Raw genomic sequence first — 18,988 nt, forward strand, 5'->3', positions numbered from 1 at the left:
TGGTAAACAAGAGTGATTCATTTTTTTACTAAATATTTAACTAAAAGACAGTTAACTCTAATTATTAACCTACCAAATACCTAGTTTTGTTATCTAAAACAGTCCTATAGGGGCGCCTGGGTGGCTTAGTCGGTTGAGCGTCCGACTTTCGCTTAGGTCATGATCTCGCGGTTCGTGGGTTCGAGCCCCGCCTCGGGCTCTGTGCTGACTGCCAGCTCAGAGCCTGGAGCCTATTTCAAAGTCTGTATCTCCCTCTCTCTCTGACCCTCCCCTGCTCATGCTGTCTCTCTCTCTGTCTCCTAGAAATAAATAAAAATATTAAAAAAAAAGTCCAATAGCCAAAAAAAAAAAAAAAGATTCTAGCTAGTTGTTAAGAACTACTTATTTCAGCTTCTCTAAAGGCAAGTTTTACTTATTACCTGGGTATAAATTAGTCATCAATATTTCTATTCTATGGTAGCTGATTTTCCTCTATACTCAGTAACTTATAATAAGAATGTTGTTCAATACAACATTGATTGTTGAAAAATACAAGTATAATTGTACATTATCCTAAGTCACATATAGCTCTTTTTTTTAGATGAAGATAAATTTGTCCCTCCCCAACCCCAAATCATGAAATGCATCTCTAGACTACTAAGAAATGGTTTAAGGATCTATATCATTTTTAAGTTTCATAATGTATTGCTGACCTTGTATTTTTTAAACAGAGTACTACTAAAATGTAAAACAACACAGTGGAGCAAGCAGGCAAGTAAGATAGTAACTTTTGATACTTGTTAAATCAATGCCTCATCATACAATAATTGAATTACAATCTGGTAGAGGTCTCATTAATACATCATATCCAAATTATTACACGGCTAATTAAAGGAGCTTAAAGTAAACAGGACCATAAGGATGCTTAATGCATACTTAAACAAGGCCAGTTGTGTTTGTGACTTGACCTATATTACCTTATAAAAGAGCAAAGATTATGCTAGTTGACAATAGAATCATTTAAAAAACAGGTATTTTACACCTGAAACTAAAATAATACTATATATTAATTATATTTCAATTAAAAATAGACATTTAGTATTTTTTCAATAAAAATTGTAATAATGTTTGAACTGAATTGATCTAGGAACAGTTACAAATAAATAGGCAAATTTTGGGGCCTTGGGGTGTCTCAGTTGAGCATCTGACTTTGGCTCAGGTCATGATCTCATAGTTTATAAGTTCAAACCCCATATCAGGCTTGCTGCTGTCAGTGCTGAGCCCACTTTGGATCCTCTGTCCCCCTTTCTCTGGCCCTGCTCAACTTGTGCGTGCTCTCTCACTCTCTCTCAAAAATAAACATTAATTTTTTTTAAATAGAAATAGGCAAATTTATATTATTTGCATTCAACAAAATAAGTAATAAAATATTCTTAAGTTTTGAAAGGCAGTATAGTGTTGAAATTAATAGAACAAATTCTAAAGACCAAATGCCAGAGTTTGAATCCCAGCTCTGCTGTGTAGATGAGCTAGGTGAACAGGGACAGTTAGGGGATCTCTGTGTCTCAGATTCCTCTTATTAAATGAGTGAGTACTCATTTAACGGAGGGGGAGATCCAAGCACTAGAATATAAGCTCTAGGAGGGTAGACTTTTAACTTCTTTGTTCACTAATGTATGTAGTGCCTAGAAGAGTGCCTAATAATACTAGGTCAATGAATATTTGTGGAATGCTCAATATTACTATTATTAACATGGTGATTTTTGCACAGATGGAAAAACTACACCAGTTAAGCTCAGCTGCCTAAACTTGGAAACTTTCCCTCTCTCCCCAAACTCCCTTTTTTAAAACAAAATGGAAAGATAAGCATTCTTAAGTTGCACATCCAACTCTTCTAAGGCCAATAGCACCAAAATATGATTAATAAACTAGTCTTCAGTTGAGCAAGAGTGCCATCTAGTGTTCATAAAAACCATAATAACCTGAAAATTTGGAGTAAATTTTCATCTAGGCAAAGTGAAAAAAAAAACAGAAATGCAAAATCCATTAGGAAAAAATCTGCTGTATCAACAGCCAAATCCTTTGAATAAAGGTAATTCTAAAGGAAATTAAAGAACTACAGCTTTTAAAATTAGTATATGCCTTATTAGAAAATCATTTCAGAGAGTATACTGAAGTTCTTATTTACCATAAAGGTCATTTTCCTATGAATAGAAAGTGGTGTTATTGAACTTATTTTCTCTTTAATTACATGTGTTTTTGGTTCTTATTAGAAAAAATAGAAGTACTCATAAAAATTTTGGAAAAATGTAGAAAAGCATAAACCATGGCCTAGAGATAGCCACTGTTTGCATGTGGAAATTTTATGTATATAAATACATATAGATCCTATATATATATATTCTATATATATATATATACACATATCCTATATATATATACACATACATACATATATATATATCCTAGATTTAAAATATATATGGGAAAATTTTAATTGTAATCAAATATTTAGCCAAGATATTAAAGATGAATAAGAGAAAATCATAATCATGATGATTTTTAAAAACTGAAACCAAGAGCTTTCCCTACAATTGAAAAGACCTAGCCTCAACTAAACATTGTATTCAGTGGGGTAAAAAAATTTTTAAACTGCTATCAGTTATGTAATCATTTTGATCTGATTCTGCAACAGCCAAAATCCATAAAGAGCTGGAGCTTATAAAATGAAAAAAGATAAATTATTTCATCTGTTCCCTTTCCAACACCACTAAATTGACAGACGGTAAAGTACACCAACTTGAGTTTCAGAGATTTGAATAAAAATTTAGGTTTACAAGTCCATATAACCTCATTAATTATTCATTAGAGAATGCTCATAAGTTTGGGGCTTTATTTCTAATTCTTTTCCCCCTCAAATAACAGACACAGCTGAGATTTGATTCACAGCTCATTAGATAGTCACTGAATGATGAAAAGAAAGCTGTTTGCCACTTTCTACCTTTTGGACCAATGCCATTTTACTTTTAGTACAAAGAATGGGAAGTAGGGAATTTCCTAAGATTGCACAGGTATAATGCAGTAAGGATGGGTCGTGCAGAAGGAGTTATAGGGTTCAGAGGGGATGAAAGAGAAAGATCAAAAAGCTGCTAGAGGACGTGAAAAGGCCTCTCCAACTGAGCCTTGGTGTGCCCCAGCCATTGAAGGAGAAAGGCCTAGGGAAGGGCATCCATTGGGCAGGCTGGTGGTATGAGGCTCCTTTAAGCAGAGAATGGTTGCAAGGGCTCCCCACCCTTGCAGTCTGGGGGGCAGACTCTGGGCTCATATTATCACTTGCTTGACCACACTCTCTTCTAGGCATTAAGTAGGTTCTTAGACATATGATCTAACACACAACTGTCTTCACAGTATACAGGAAACCCCACTCTTCCCAACCCCTGGCTTCAGGAGATATTTTGTTGTGAAAGGCTGCTTTTAAAATAATTCTCAATGATCCCTGTCCCCTGGTACTCACTCCATTGTGTAATCTGCTCCCCCTAAGTATGGGCTGGACCTAGTAACTTGCTTCTAATGAGATCAGAAGAGACAAAAGTGATGGCATGTCTCTTTCAAGATTAGGTTATAAGACTGTGACTTCTGTCTTGCTGGCACTCTCTTGCTGGTGCTCTCTCAGGGTCTTCTCAGTTGCTTTTCATAAGGAAGTATAGAAATCCACATGGCAAGAAACTGAAAGCAGCTTCCAATCAACTGCCTGCAAGAAACTGAGGTTCTTAATCCAAAAGCCCTTGAAGAACTGAATCTGATCAACTGAACTGAATCCTGTGGATTTGTTGGACATTTTTCTCCATTTGAGCCTTCAGATGAGACTAGAGCCTCATGGGAGACTCCAACCAGAGATCCTAGCTAAGCTCTAGCCAGATTCTTAAATTACAGAAACTGTGAGATAATAAATGTATATTGTGTTAAACCACCAAATCTGTTATGAAGCAATAGATAACTAATTATTAAACCAAAACAAAATGCTGCTCCAGCCCACTCGAGTGACCACACCCTGACAGTCTTTGCCCCCATGCATCCACCCCCCTGCTTATGGCAGTTTCCCCCGTTGCCACCAAGGCCTGGACCTTGCTTCTCTTCTTGGCACAAGTGGGCACTTTTTTTTGTGGGTTTATAGATTAGGTTCCCCTTAGTTCACCTGCTTAGTCTCTCTCTCCCACCCAAGGGTTTCTGTACCTTCAACATTGGAAATAACAGGACATCTGAGCAAACTTCCTAGCTCTATGCTGCAGTAACTAGACCATTTCTAGTGCATGTGTGGTTTCTAAGATAAACTACCCATCTTGACTATGTATTATAATTGTATTGCTTTTTGCAGTTTCTATTCACCATTTACCAACAGGTATGAAAATATTTCAGTGTTTTAACAAGTATTGTGGTGCCAATGCATCCTGGATGAATGCTTGTAAGGTTTATGCTGGCTTATGCTGTAAGGTTAATTCCTCAGACAAGATTCAAGATTGTAGTTCTCCTTCCCTTCAATTTGTTTTTAAATTAATTAATGTAATTTTTACAATTTCTTTTCAACATCCCAATCTTTAAATTACGATGGTATTACCACACGAAAAGTGCCAAGCTGGAACTGTTTTATTTATAATGCCCAATGTTGTAGTGAGAAGGAGCTTTGAAAAAAGTCATAGTTACATGTTCATACATGCACTGACAGATGGCAAAAGAAAAAAGGGGGCCACAAAAGGAAACAAAAATGAGGCCAAAACTTAGTCTGCAGGAAAGTACAATAGAGCATTAATTATTTCCAGCCAGTCATTGGAGGTTTGGTTTGGGCATGTTGGGGATAGAAGGAGTGCATACTTGTGTAAACAAACAGAGGAGTTGAGGAGAGAAGTTAATTATTACATCAAAATTTATATGCTCCAATAAGCTGTCTTTACTATCCTAACCCATCCTGATGTTTTCTTGCTCTGAATTAACACTTTATGTATGATCTTTGCACACTTCTTTTAAGTTATTTTTCAATACAAAAATAATACATGCTCATTGCAAAAAAAAAAAACAAAAAACTGTATGAAAACAGATTAATGTTAAAGAACATAGACATTCAGGGGTCAGACATGCCTCCTGCTCTCCCAGTATTCACTACTTAAGTTACTTAATCTGTTTCCTCATCTCATCTATAAAATGTAAAATTCACCTCACAGATTATTGTAGGTATAAAACTAGATAATATAGTTTTTATTATACGTAAATATAATAAAATATTTACATATAAAATAATATAGGGGAAATGGACTTTCAAAGAAAGTGCATAGTTTGTATAAATTCAGAACGTGGGCATAAACCGCAAATACAAAAAGGCAACAATATAGCAAACATTGGGTTTTGCATATCTGGTGTGACCCAAAGAGTGTCTCCAGCAGCTGCACCCCCTTAGGAGCCCTGAGGGCCAAGGAGAGAGACATCAGGGCAGACTAAAAGCACTTTTCAATGAGAGAGCCTGGATTTTGAGAAGTCCTTGCTTCCTTGGCTAAATAAATCAGAAACCTAATCTTACAACAAGTGGGTGCATTCATATTAGTATATTTGTTTTGGGAAGATATCTTCCTCAAAACCTATAATCTGCCTGAAATTTTGCAAATGTTATATATAAAATATTTATAACAATGCCTGGCACATAGTAAATACTCAGTAAAATTGAGTATTTATTAATAATTATTATAAAAAGAAAAACCAAAATTTCTAATAATCCCACTCTAAATTTTTTTTAATGCTTAATTATTTTTGAGAATCAGAGAGACAGAGCACAGCAGGAGAGGGGCAGAGAGAGAGAGAGGGAGACACAGAATCTGAAGCAGGCTCCAGGCTCTGAGCTGTCAGCAAAGAGCCTGATGCGAGGCTTGAACTCATGAACTGCAAGTTCATGACCTGAGTCAAAGTCAGAAGCTCAGCTGAGTCACCCAGACACCCCCTAATAATCCCACTCTAAAAGAGAACTAGATTTCACATTTTGGTACATGGGGGTTTCCTTTTCCCCCTCCATATAAAAATATATATACTTGGCACTACCTTAAAAATTTCTTTTCCATTTAAATACATAATCTTTTCTTTTCTAATAAATATATTTTGAAAGAATTTGCAGTAACTGTGTAATAGTCCTTTATAAAAAATGCATAATTATCCATAATTTAATTATTGGAATTCAAATTATTACTTACTTACATATAAATACATACAGATGATACACTGACATCCTAAATAACACTGTAGTGATTATCATACATAAACTTTTCAAATGATTTCCTAGATGTGGAGCTATTATGTACACATTCTTTCAATACCTGAACTGCTGTCAACATACTATTATACTATCATCGCAAAATTCTTAAGGGTAATGGTTGTTTCTACTTTTATATCCCAGCACAGTGCTGGAACAGTGTCAGGCACAAAGAAAATTTTTTAGGGGTGCCTGGGTGGCTCAGTCAGTTAAGTGTCCAACTTCAGCTCTGGTCATGATCACACAGTTCGTCGGTTAGAGCCCTGCGTCGGGTTCTAGCTCAGAGCCCGGAGCCTGTTTCAGATTCTGTATCTCCTTCTCTCTCTGACCTTCCCCTGTTCATGCTGTCTGTCTGTCTGTCTCTCTCTCTCTCTCAGAAATAAATTTTTAAAAAACATTAAAAAATAATTTAAAAAAAAGATCAATGAAGTATTTTAAAATTCAATTTATAACATATAGGCAACGAAGTTAAAAACACCTTAACAATTATGTTAAGTACACAGTTCAAATTGAGTAATTTCTTAAAATTACATAACTTTAGTTTCTTCACGACTTAAGAAATCAGATTAAGATGTTCCATTTTGATCAGATAAATGTTGAATTATGGAAAAAATAAGAAAAAAGTATTTTTCTACCCTATGAAAACACAGTCCTTTATGGTTCTAATAATAATTTTTCCACAATAATGGAATAAAAGAATCTTGAAACTGCAAAGTATGCATGGGAGACATACAAATGGAAAAATGATTTCTATATGAGTGCAAAGTAATGATAAAATCTGGGCTTGATTTCTAAAAAGACTATTGAGGCCCCTTTTTAGCTGTAAACAACTTACTGTATGACATGTAATGCAATACCATATTTTGGGAAATTTCAAACATTCACAATCCACAGGAAAAATACTCAACACTCCTACACTATTTTTTTAAGCCCACAATAGTGCAGTCTTTCAGCTACAAAGCCAGAAGCCAGTTATAAAACCAGTACTTTTCCACTAGAGTTACTTATGGGGCAGGGAAGGGGATGTTCGACACTGCAAACGTTAGGGTCTAAAATAAGATCATTGCAAGGAGTTACTACAACACTCACACTGCCAGCACTGTCATGGCAACAATGAACTAGCTAGGAGAATGCTCTTTTAACATTCAAAGCTAACCCTGAGTCTATTACTCATGGAAATATACCAAATTTTCTTTTAGACAGTTCACTAAAGAAATCATCTTACTTAGTAATATCTTAATGTAAAAATAAACTTTTCACACACCGTATTTCCAAGAGCCAGAGCCTCCATGCAAGCAACTGAAATTTATAATGACAACACAATACAAATTATGCACCACAATGAAACATGAAGATCAGTTGGGGTCCAAATGCAATTTCAAGATGGGTCAGGTTTAAATACGAATTTGGTATGCAATTTATTAACATCTAAGAATGTAGTTTCCCCTAGAAACACCAAAGTTTTACATCTCATCCTGAAGGAAAAATAATTTGGAACAAAAAGTAATATATATTTTCACTGCTAATAGTCTTACATTAAATTTTTATCCAGAATGTGTAGTATAATGGTGAAAAGCATGGACTCTGGACTCTCATTGCCTGGGTTTGAAATCTGGTTCCTCTTACTAGCTATGATACCTTGGGCAAGTTATGTAACCTATCTGGGCCTGATTTTTCTTCATGCATAAAATAGGGATAATAATATCTACTTACAGTGTTGTGAAGACTGAATGAAATAATACACAAAAAGGGCTAAAAACTAGGCTTCACATAAAGAATGCCTATTCATACGACATTCAAAAGTATACATTCTACCAAACAAGAAAGAGTAAAAGACTACTGATGATGACTTAAGATGACCTGTTTCCAAAGCCATGGCAGATTATAATGGGAAAAGGCATGGCAGTTTAGGGGGAGCTCCCAAACACACCCACACATAACTGAGCAAATTCAAGAAATCTAACATGATACAAAGTCTCTTCAAGCCCTGTTACCTTTGCTTAGGTAACTTTCTAACAATGTATCTTTGCTTAGTTACTTTGTCTTAATCATACCAAACTAAGCTGGGCCAGTTACCAGGTGAGAGTGAGAGGTCTAAGGGACTTTCATTTAAGATATCAGGCTCCCACTGCAGTGAGCATAGTGTAGCTCCAATCACCTCAGTAGACCTTCAAGGCTAACAGTCTCTGTAGTAGATAACTTGCCTGAGGTATAGGCATCAATTGACCAGGCAGAAGATTCAGTTGCTTACTGACAACTCTGGTGTACAGCCATGATTTGCTTTTCCTATATTATGTGTACGTGGAGATGTATTTGAAAGTCAAAGTGTTCACAAGTGGAATAATACACCAACACATCAAGGGAGGAATCCAGTTCCCAGATAGCTAAAACAATATGTATAAAATCCTTAATTTCGTTCCTAGAGGTGTTATTTCCTCTAGAGTGCTATTCCTTGAGTGCCTGGAAAGTAGGTGAAAACTTTCCCAGTTACTCAGAAACTTGGGAGTACCCTAAAGAGTGTATGGTCCTACAGGGCTCAATTTTCCATCTCTTCTCTATGGCACTATGGAGGCAGAACAGAGTATTAATAGTTAACATTTACTGAGTGCTTACTGGATTCCAGTAAGCATTGCGCATGTTACCTCATTTAATCCTTTCAACTCTGTGAGGGAACTGAGGTTTAAGGAGGTTATGTAATTTGCCCAAGGTCACAGAGTTTGGCAGAGCAAGATTGAAAGCCAGGTCTGACTAACTCCAAAGACCATGATCTTGACAATTATACTCTAATACTGCCCAGATACTGAAGCCAAGGCCTTGGCATGGACCTCTCCATGTACACTTGACCACCTGGATGACAAAAGCAACTAACTACCTGCCTGCACCTCCTCCCTGCTGGTGCCCTGCAGAATGGTGCTGGACTCCAAGGAGGGGATGGATGCTACAAATCTGCCATCACATCTGAGGAAAACCTCTGGTCAGGCCAAACACCTACCCTGGGGCAGTGGCTGCTTAGAAGCACCCTCTGCTAAAGCTAGACATCAGCATTAATCAGCTTATATATGGAAATTCAATGTGCAAAAGGCAATTAGGAGTGTTAATATATGTGGATAAAAGATGTGAGATATATGAAAGTCAATTACATAAAAATCCTAAATTCTAAACAGAAAAATCCTAAAACAATGCCAGTTTGGAGTACGACTCATTAACTAAAGCACAAAAACCAAGGTTATCATCATCATCATCACTGCCAATATTTGAGCACTTACTATATACTTCTACATGCTTTACCCTTTAATTCTCCCAACTACCCTGAGTTTGGTATTATTATTACTCTCAGTATTAGTATTATTTACTTACAGATATTATATAGTATTAGTATTATTTACTTACAGATAAGTAAATAGTATCAAAGAGTTATTCATAATTAAATTCATAGATTACAGGGGAGTCTGGGAGGCTTAGTTGGTTGAGCATCCCACTTGGTTCAGGTCATGATCTCACAGTTTGTGAGTTTGAGCCCCATGTCAGGCTCACTCTCATCAGTACAAGGCCTGCTTCAGATCCTGTCTCCCTCTCTCTGTCCCTCCCCCTCTTGTGTGTTCTCTCTCAAAAATAAATTAAGATAAATAAATGAATTCATAGGTTACAAAATATTGAAGATTACAAACTGCTTTACAAATATGATCTTTATAATCACATCACAAGGTAGATAATTATGTAAATTCGCAAATGAAGAAACAGACTACAGAGGTTAATTGATTCATGGCATATGGCTGGTAAAGAAAATCCAGTAAGGTCTTTTAAGGGGTGCCTGGGTGGCTCAGTCAGTTAAGCCTCTGACTTTGGCTCAGGTCATGATCTCAGGGTTCATGGGTTCGAGCCCCATGTTGGGTTCTGTGCTGATGCTGCTCACGCTGTCTCTCTCTCTCCCTCTCTCAAAAATAAATAAAACATTAAATTTATTTAAATAAATAATGTTTTACTTATTTTTGAGAGAGGGAGTGAGTGTGCATGCACAAGCAAGGGAGGGGCAAAAAGAGAGGGAGACATAGAATCTGAAGCAGGTTCCAGGCTCTAAGCTGTTGCGACAGAGCCCAATGCGGGGCTTGAACCCATGAACCAAGAAATCATGACCTGAGCTGAAGTTAGACGTTTAACTGACTGAGCCACCCAGAAGCCCCTCCAATGGTCTTTAAATCACTCTGCAGTAATATCTATAGTTAATCTAAGACTGTATATTTAGAACAGTTAGAAAATAAACCAAGAAATGTTTTGTAAGCAGAATCATTATTAAAATTAAGTGGAAAAGTCTTTCCTCTGACATGTCAAAAAGATAAGTATTTGGCATATGGAAGGTATACCAACTACCTAATAAATGAAATGAAAAGAAATGATTCACTAGGCTCAATGGTAAAATCTACACTGTCTCAAAAAACTTTCAATTATTTGTTATACTCAGAACATCTGTCATCAACAAAACTGAATCAATATAGGTTATATTTTATAATTTAAGTCTGCCAAAGCATGCATTACTTGTTGGGTGAAAAAGTAGACTCAGCTTAATTTGGTGAGGTATATCAACAACTCTGAGAGACCTTATTTTGTGAGAAAACTCTATCATTTAAATCACTTTTTACTTTTGAAAAGCTTCTCTTAAATATGTCCTTCAGTACCATTGAACAGATCACTCTACCTCTATTTTGCAAGGCTTGGTCTTTATCACATGATTGGAAGAATATCTTGCTGTGTTTAGGCTATGAATAGCATTTGAAAAATCACTCAGTTATAATTATAGACAGCTAACACCTGCCAACTTGCTAGAAAATGAAATCATGTAAAATTTTAAGACAACTGTGCAATGCTTGTCAAACACTTAAGTATCAAAACAGTAACTGCTTACTTTTAGTGGGATAAACTAAGATTTTAATTAGACTTTACTGAATATTACATAGAATTGACAAATTGTCCTAGCTAATTTTTTAAAAAGCATATTTATTAGCTTGTCAATTTAAACAATTTTTAAGTTAAAACACTAACTGAATACTATTCAGTTAATGAATATGCATACATGACAACTGATTTAGAAAAGAACTCACAAAATTCACATCATAAATGTTATTTCCATTTAGTATGGTTTAAAAGCTTAGGAAGTTTTTTAAGACAACTTCATGATATAAGTAATGATTTATAAATCTATGAAGCTATTTCCCTTAAGATAAAATGGGGTAAGAAATAAAATATAAAACTAAAAATGTCTCATTTTTCAAAGGTAAGTACACATTTCATTTCAATCTAGTAAGATTTTTCCATTTTGTTATATAAAATAGATTAGAACATGAGAAGACAGATAATTCTTGTTCTGCCAAATTTCACATGAGTTTTTGTCCTTATAAATTGAAAAATGTCATAAACTGTGACAGACTACTTGTAACACCAAGAACTTTAACAATAACAATGCCAGCTAGGAAGATCCAATAAATGCTCCTAATTGTTATCCTACAAAACTCTCTAAGTATATCCAGTGAAAAAACATTTTTAAAAATAAGCATCTTTTGAAAGACTTTTTTTTAATACACATTGTAGTATCTTTATCAGCACTAGTTTAACTTAGTGTCGTAACTAAAAGGGAAAAGAAGAAAAGCAAAGCATGAACTGTTCCCATAGAGTGTCTATCTAGCTGAGATTCTCATACTTAAATTTCCAGTCTGCCCAATGCCCCCAACAATACCATCATCAAAATTCTGCAGCACTCTCAGATGCCCCTGACTATACTGTGTCTGCATAATTAAAGTTACCAGGTAATTTCATCAAGGTCAACGAAGGTCTCAATGTAATAAATGTGATCTAGAAAAGTTGGGTCCAAGTAAATCCTATTTTCCATTGACTTCCATGAAAAAGGCACATATTTTGCCATGATATGAAAACAATAGTCTGATTTGAGAAATTGTGACAAAGAAGAGATTAAAAACTGGTGGCAAGGCTTGCCTGGTGCTAATAATGTGCATCCAGCAGGACTTTCTTCCTTCCATGCACTATAAGCACTGCCTCCCCCTTCCCTAGCATCTCCCCGTCCGTCCTTCCACAAGTTCTAAAAGTTTCCGCATTTCTATGGTTCCTCCATTTCATGTTAATTTGCTTCTACATAAACACTGCCTGTTTTCAAATATGAATATTCTTTATGATTAAATAGGACACTTTTGTACCAAAGTTTTAAGTGATTGATAATCCTTTATTATACTCAAGATTCCATGGCTATTTTCGGTCAGGTCTAAGTTTCAATAAATCCTTAAGCTGGTTCTTATTAATTTATTTTCCACCGAATGGTTAAAAGATATTGTGCAAATTTCTAATGGTCACAAAAAGGAAAATAAACTCTAAAACAAAAACAACATGAATGTTCTTCTCCATTAATGATCTAGGCAGCACTGAAAGGGCACAATGTGTTAAAGATGAGAAAATAATTTTAATTAAGCTCAACTATTGTTTTAGAGGGTCCTTCATAATGCCATGAGCAACCCTTGACCTTAAATTGAAATCTAATAGTTTTTAACATCTCATTTTCCTACAAAACACTACGTCCTACTTATAAATTAAACAATGTGCTGGAAACCATTTTTTAAAATAATCATTGTTTTGTCTCTCTCATGGTAGAGACCATCTGGGGCACTGTAACAGGAATTAAATATTTGAAATCTGAAAACTTAAAAAAAAAGTGTCCTTGTTAGTTTCAGTCTTTCTGAAAAGTCAGAACAAAGGAAGAGGACAGGATGTATTTATATATTACAAAGAGGACACTGAGGGCAGATAGTACAGATATGATTCATCCTGTAAGCCAGTGTTGGGGGGGGGGAAGATAAGATTTTACTTTGTCTTCAAACCATTTAGGAAAAAAAAAAGTTAATAGCTGCTTTCAATTTCTTCACATTCTCCATCCAAAGAAACACAGACAACCCGAGGGTAAATAGCAGTCTCCTCTGAGTTCAAAAGCTACTAAGAAAGTGGTCAAAGGTAGGAATGAGAAGAAGTACTGAATAGAAAAGGCAGGAGGCTTTCTGAAGGGAAGAGGCTGAGTTCTCAGTGTATCAATAAAATAAGGCCAGAAAATAGTGGATATGGAAGAGAGGTTTTGCGTAAATACTGAAAGAAGACTCATATTTGCTGTGGCTAAGAGTAGAGTGAGTTGTTTGAAATGCACCACCTTACACTTCTGGCTTTGACTAGGCATAGCAGTAAAAAAGAAATCAAAACAGTTTAAAAGGCCAAATCTGCTTCTATAATGCTCTTAATCTGGTATGCTATATTTTACAGCATCATTATAAATTGTTTCCAATCTCATAGAATCTAAATTATAGATCCTATAATTTAGCAGTATTTTATCAAGGTAGATATAAGATCAGCTCTTAGAGCCTTCAACTAAACTTGACTGCTTCCTATCCCTATTCTTCCTCACCAACAAATTTTTTGTTCAAGTAATGGGGCTCTCCCGGCTATTAGGGGCTGAATGCAGATTAGTTCAAATCAAAACCAGAAATGCCCAATTTCCTTGCCGATGACTGGCTTAGAAAAGGGCATGTGACCCAACCCCAGTCAATAAAAACAGACAGGAAGTCTACTGAGGCTTTCTGAGAAAAGCACTTCTTCCCTGATAGACACATGCGAAGAGAGTCTTCTCAGCTGCACATGGTCACAGCTACACATGGTGCCCGGAACTGCTGGGGCAACTTGCAGCCATGAGCACAGCCGGTACTTGCTATGCTGAGGGAAGGGAAGCAGAGAGATAGAGGGCAAAAAGGTACTCTAGTTGCGCTCATCAATCAATCCGTGAAACTTGAAACTGCCCAACCTCAAGATTTATTACACTAAATAATAAATCTCTTGCTGTTAAACCTACAAACTGTATATTACCCAAATCAATATCAAATGGATACTCTAACTGCAGCTTTAACAACTGAAATGTACATCAGGCCCAACAGCCAACGTTTCATTTCTCCCTGGGGAGTGACAATCACTTCACTAAATGAAAGCCTCCTCCACCCCTACTTAACAAAGATATATACTTTGTTACTTGGTCTAAATTTTCTACAGCCAAATTATTTTCAGACAGTGTTAATTGCTGGGAAGCTTATAAGAAAACAGATTTCTTTTTTCATAGTACAGAAATGAAAATGACCAAATGACCATTCTTAGAAAAGTTCTTGACTATTTTGAACCCTCTTCATAATCTTTTGATGAATATTCACACACTCATGTTCCTCTCTTAATTACATGCATCATAAGACTACAGTTCACCAGTGGACTATATTAGTGTATGGGACCAGTGTTAACACTTCTGTTCCTTTGTTCAGAAAAACAAAAGGTATTCTGGGGTTAACAACACAACAACAACAAACCCAGCATAAACAAGCCCTACTAGAAGACCTTCCTCCAAAGTAGAGAACAAGTCTTACTGATCTTCTCGTCTAAAGTACAGTGCCTGGCACAGAACAGTTCTCAAAAATGTGTTCAACAGATTTAAGTATGTTGTTGTGAAATCAATAAATTGAGAACAGGAATACAGAGGATACTCTCTCCCAATGTGCCAATTTTTTTTTTTTTACAGGTTTAGCCATTTTGAGTTGATCCATCCTATCCCTGCCCCACCAACTTTCTTCCTGACTACAGTCCTCTGAGCTGACATAACAATCAAGAGCAGAACAGCTGTAGGGATTACAAATTCAGTTCAGCTTTTGCTGGTTTACCAACGAATAACAGAAAGCCTTATGGAGTACTACATTTAATTATTTGGTTTCCCATGTGAGGCTGGAGCAGTATGTGGAAGCCGGATGATGCTGGACATTATGTGACATTCTTAAGCAGTTTAAATTCTATCCTCAAGGAATTTAGGCAGGAGAGTAACATGATCAGATTTCATTTTAGATAAATGACTCTGCAGTTATGTGGAACATGGATATAAAGGTGGAGGATGGGTTAAGGCTGGAGAAGTGACAGATAACAATGGCAGAACTACAACAGTAGTAGCAGGGGCAGAAATCCCTTCAGGAGCTATTTCTAATCAGGTGTATCAGGCAACTTAATCTCAACAAGTCTAAAACAAAACTCACTGCTCCTCCTAAACTGACTCTTTATCACCCTTGTGTCTCAGGAAATGACTCAACTAGTAGCCAAGTAGTTACTTGAGAAACTTGACAGCATCCTTTATTTTGTTATTTTCCTCATCTCCTATATCCAATTCAATACCATCTCCTGTTTCTAACTCTTAGCTATCTCCCAAACCCATTCACTGCTCACTTTTCCCACTCCACCATGATTTTGCTTTGGACTTGTGGAATTACCGCCTAACTGATGCTACACATCCACTCTTGACCCCTGAAATTCGTTCTCCGCATTGTTTCCAAAGTAATCCTAATACACCATGGGCCATGACACCAACTTGCTCAAAACTCTTCAGTGGCTTCCCATGGTTCCTAGGATAAAGTCCCCAACTCTTAACTTGGCCTTCAAGATCCTCTGTTATCCAACTCCTGCCTAAGAACAGTAAGAACTCCAAATATTACTGAGCATTTCTTATGTGCTATGCACTGAGCTATGTTTTGCAAGCATTATTTCATTTTATTCTCATTGTGAAAGGAAACTGAGTCAAGGAGAAATGCATTCAACATTGTAAGGCTAATGAAGTATTGGAGCCAGGTCTGACTACAGAGGATATGCTTAAGCTTTCACTCTCCCTTCAAACATGCTCCAACCACATTGTATTACTTTCCGGTCCTAGAACTCATCTGCTCTCTCTTGCCATGAGGGCCTCACAGAACTGTTCCCTATGTGTGGAATGTCCCCCTCACAAATTTCATTTTTGCCTGGATTATATTTATTCTTTCATCAAATCTCTGCTTAAATGTCATCTCTTCAGGGAAGTCTTCTCTATCTAAAATTACATTATTTGTTTATTGTTTAGGGTCTCTCTCCAGTAGAATGTCAAAGTTGTTTACCACTGGTTCTTAGTTCTTAGAATGGCATTTGCCATGGGTTCAATAAAAAATTGTTGAATGAAGGCATGAATGAATGATGGGATGGAAACTCCCTACCTAATCTGGTGACTTTATTCAGGCTGATAAGAAATAAAAAAGAAGCCAAATATAAATTTGTTCAGCCACTGGATATTTACTTAGTAGCTTTCAGGTCCCAGCCAATACTCTTGAGAACTTACAGTCCTCCGAGGAGACAGACACATAAACATGTGATTACAGCACAATATAAGTGCCTTTTATAATAGTAGCAGAAATTAAGTGCAATAGATGCAGAGATGAAAAGTATAAATCTATGGAAAACCTTCACTGTAGAGGAGATTCTTGAATCTTTCTGCAGGAGGAATGAATCCTGAATTCATTATGTATCACATAATCCATGTCTTTCACTTATGAAAAAGAAGAGGAGCATCCGTTATCTACTGGGGCACTTTACATCACATTTATTCTCACAACAGCTCTATGTTACTATTCCCATTTTATAGATGTGGAAATCCAAGCTAAGAGAGATCAAGTAACTTAACTTGTCCAAGGTTATGCGGTACATTAATAAAGGAGGAGAATTTGAGCTCAGGTCTGACTCCAGTACTCACTTACTTACCAATATATCACAGTCCTTTGACCCTTCACTCCCCGGAGCCTAATTACGTTTGTTTTTAATATAATTGTTAACTCAATTGGTTATCTGGCTTCCCATTTGAATATAAATAAGCAGCAAAATCAAAGATTCAGGAAGAGAACAAAGTATACTGACAGTAAGGGAGGGAACAGGAAAACTTAAAAATTGAATACAAAAGTTCAAAAAACATGGATCATATAGTCCTATATACTCTACCCTCAGCTACACAACAGTTCTTGATGTGCATAATGATGACCCTATTATGAAAAATATGATTGTTGTAGACACTACAGTCTAAAAAACAGAGAAATAACTTTTGATGCTTGAAAGGGTAACTTCAGGAATCTAAAAAATTAACTCCTCTTTGGTAACTTTGGATAAATGAATTGTAATGATTGTTCCCAAACTGTGTGTGAGAAAAAATACCCCAAGACTTTAAACAGAGTCTTCATTTTATGGAAATGATTATTTTTCTGTTGCTTTAAACTAGCCAAAATGGAAAAAACTATTAATCTTAGCTTACACATATACCCAAGTAAAAGATAAATTTTAAGAACTTCTCATAAATGACTTCGGTTGAGTAACTTAGACATAGTGTCACTGACCATTCTTAGGATCTAAAAACCTTTCTCTAAATAAAACTGAAAACAAACCCTTCCTAATAAATCTCCCAATAAAACAGGAGTGATTATGTACAAACAGGAAGAAAACATTTTTAATCTGTTGCACTCAAAACTTAAATAGGTATGTATGTGAAAAAGAAAAAAAATCAAGCAACTGAGGCAAACACAGAGAAAACTAATTAAGTAATTTAACACAAGAGTGTTTCTACCATTCACCCAACCTGGGTTCGACTTTCAATCTGAAGATGCTAGCTTCTTTATAATACAGGCTTTATTTTATGTAATTCTTTTTTTTTTTTAAAAGAAAGGTTGCCTTTAGAAAACAGAACCTGATATTTTTGTTTTGCTTTTAGGAACAACAGAAAATTGTTTCACCATTTATCTTGAACAAGCTAAGAAACATTTATCATTTTAGAAGCTTTTAAATGAGAAACTTTCCACACAGAATATTGTTTGTAACGATGTAAAAAGTACACTGGCTGTACTTCTAACAACATGTAAAAATGAATATAAGAAAAAGCAAGGCTTTACTTGCAACTAACTGTAACTTTCTAATATTTTTCCAGGACGAATGCAGCTTCTGCTAAAACTCTCTAGAAAGACAATACTTATTTACTTATATTTGAAAATTGCTTTTACTTTAGTTCATCTTCTACAATTTTGGCCCCAAATTCAATATTTTACAAGCCACTCTAAATTTAAGATGTAGAACGAATTCGTAATGAGTTCACTTAACTACCTCTTAGAAGCAAATACAAAGCGAATAACTTCAAGTAAAACTGCACTGCACTATAGACAGTTGTTAATTAAAATGTTTTCTTACCTGGACGCTCTTCAAAATAAACTCACTTTTCTCTCTTACATCTTTAAAGGGACATCTCTTAGAAAGCATAAGCAGATGAGCAAGAAGCTTATTCAACCCATCCAAAGAAACAGCATTTGAAAGCCCGACTGGTGGACGAATAGGCGTCTCTTTCACCGAACGAAGATACTCGGTTTTTCTTAAAATGGTTTGCCTAATGTTTTCCAGTGCTGTCTCTCTAGTAGTTGAATCTCTACTGCACAGTCCATCCCACCTCACTTCATTCTCTCCTTCAGCCATGACAACTGGAGATTTTTCTTTGCAGTCTTCAGTTACTCTTCAGCATGTCCCCAAGAGCACTTCGTATTTTTAAAACGAGGAATGTACGAATAAAATCAGAGAAGTCGAATCGTCATGAAAACACAAATGTCCGGCTGACATTTGGAACAAGAAGTGTCTTTTATATTGATGGCTTTGGGGCGATCTGCAAGACAGAACTCACCCCTCTCCTACAAGAAGGGGCAAGTCTTGTCAAGAGACTGAAAAAAGTTCGAAAGTTGAAACCCCTGCAGCGCTGGTTTTGCTGGACAGGCAGTCTCAGGGAAGTGCTCTCCTCCGTCTCACGGGGTCAGCGGATATCCTCACGTTGTGGAG

The 18,988-nt window shown here is 36.1% G+C and overlaps 1 protein-coding gene across 1 annotated transcript in view; it reads right to left on the bottom strand.

Moving 5' to 3' along the window:
• The window catches only part of SESN1 (sestrin 1), a 117,339-nt gene extending 98,705 nt beyond the window's left edge, over positions 1-18,634 (bottom strand). The window contains exon 1 of the mRNA XM_077780068.1: positions 18,356-18,634. Coding sequence (XP_077636194.1) covers positions 18,356-18,634 — 279 coding nt within the window. The remainder of the gene's footprint in view (positions 1-18,355) is intronic.
• Between the last annotated feature and the right edge of the window lie 354 nt (positions 18,635-18,988).

Source organism: Crocuta crocuta, unplaced genomic scaffold, assembly GCF_008692635.1.
Source record: "Crocuta crocuta isolate KB4526 unplaced genomic scaffold, BGI_CrCroc_1.0 scaffold147, whole genome shotgun sequence".
Lineage (NCBI taxonomy): Eukaryota > Metazoa > Chordata > Mammalia > Carnivora > Hyaenidae > Crocuta > Crocuta crocuta.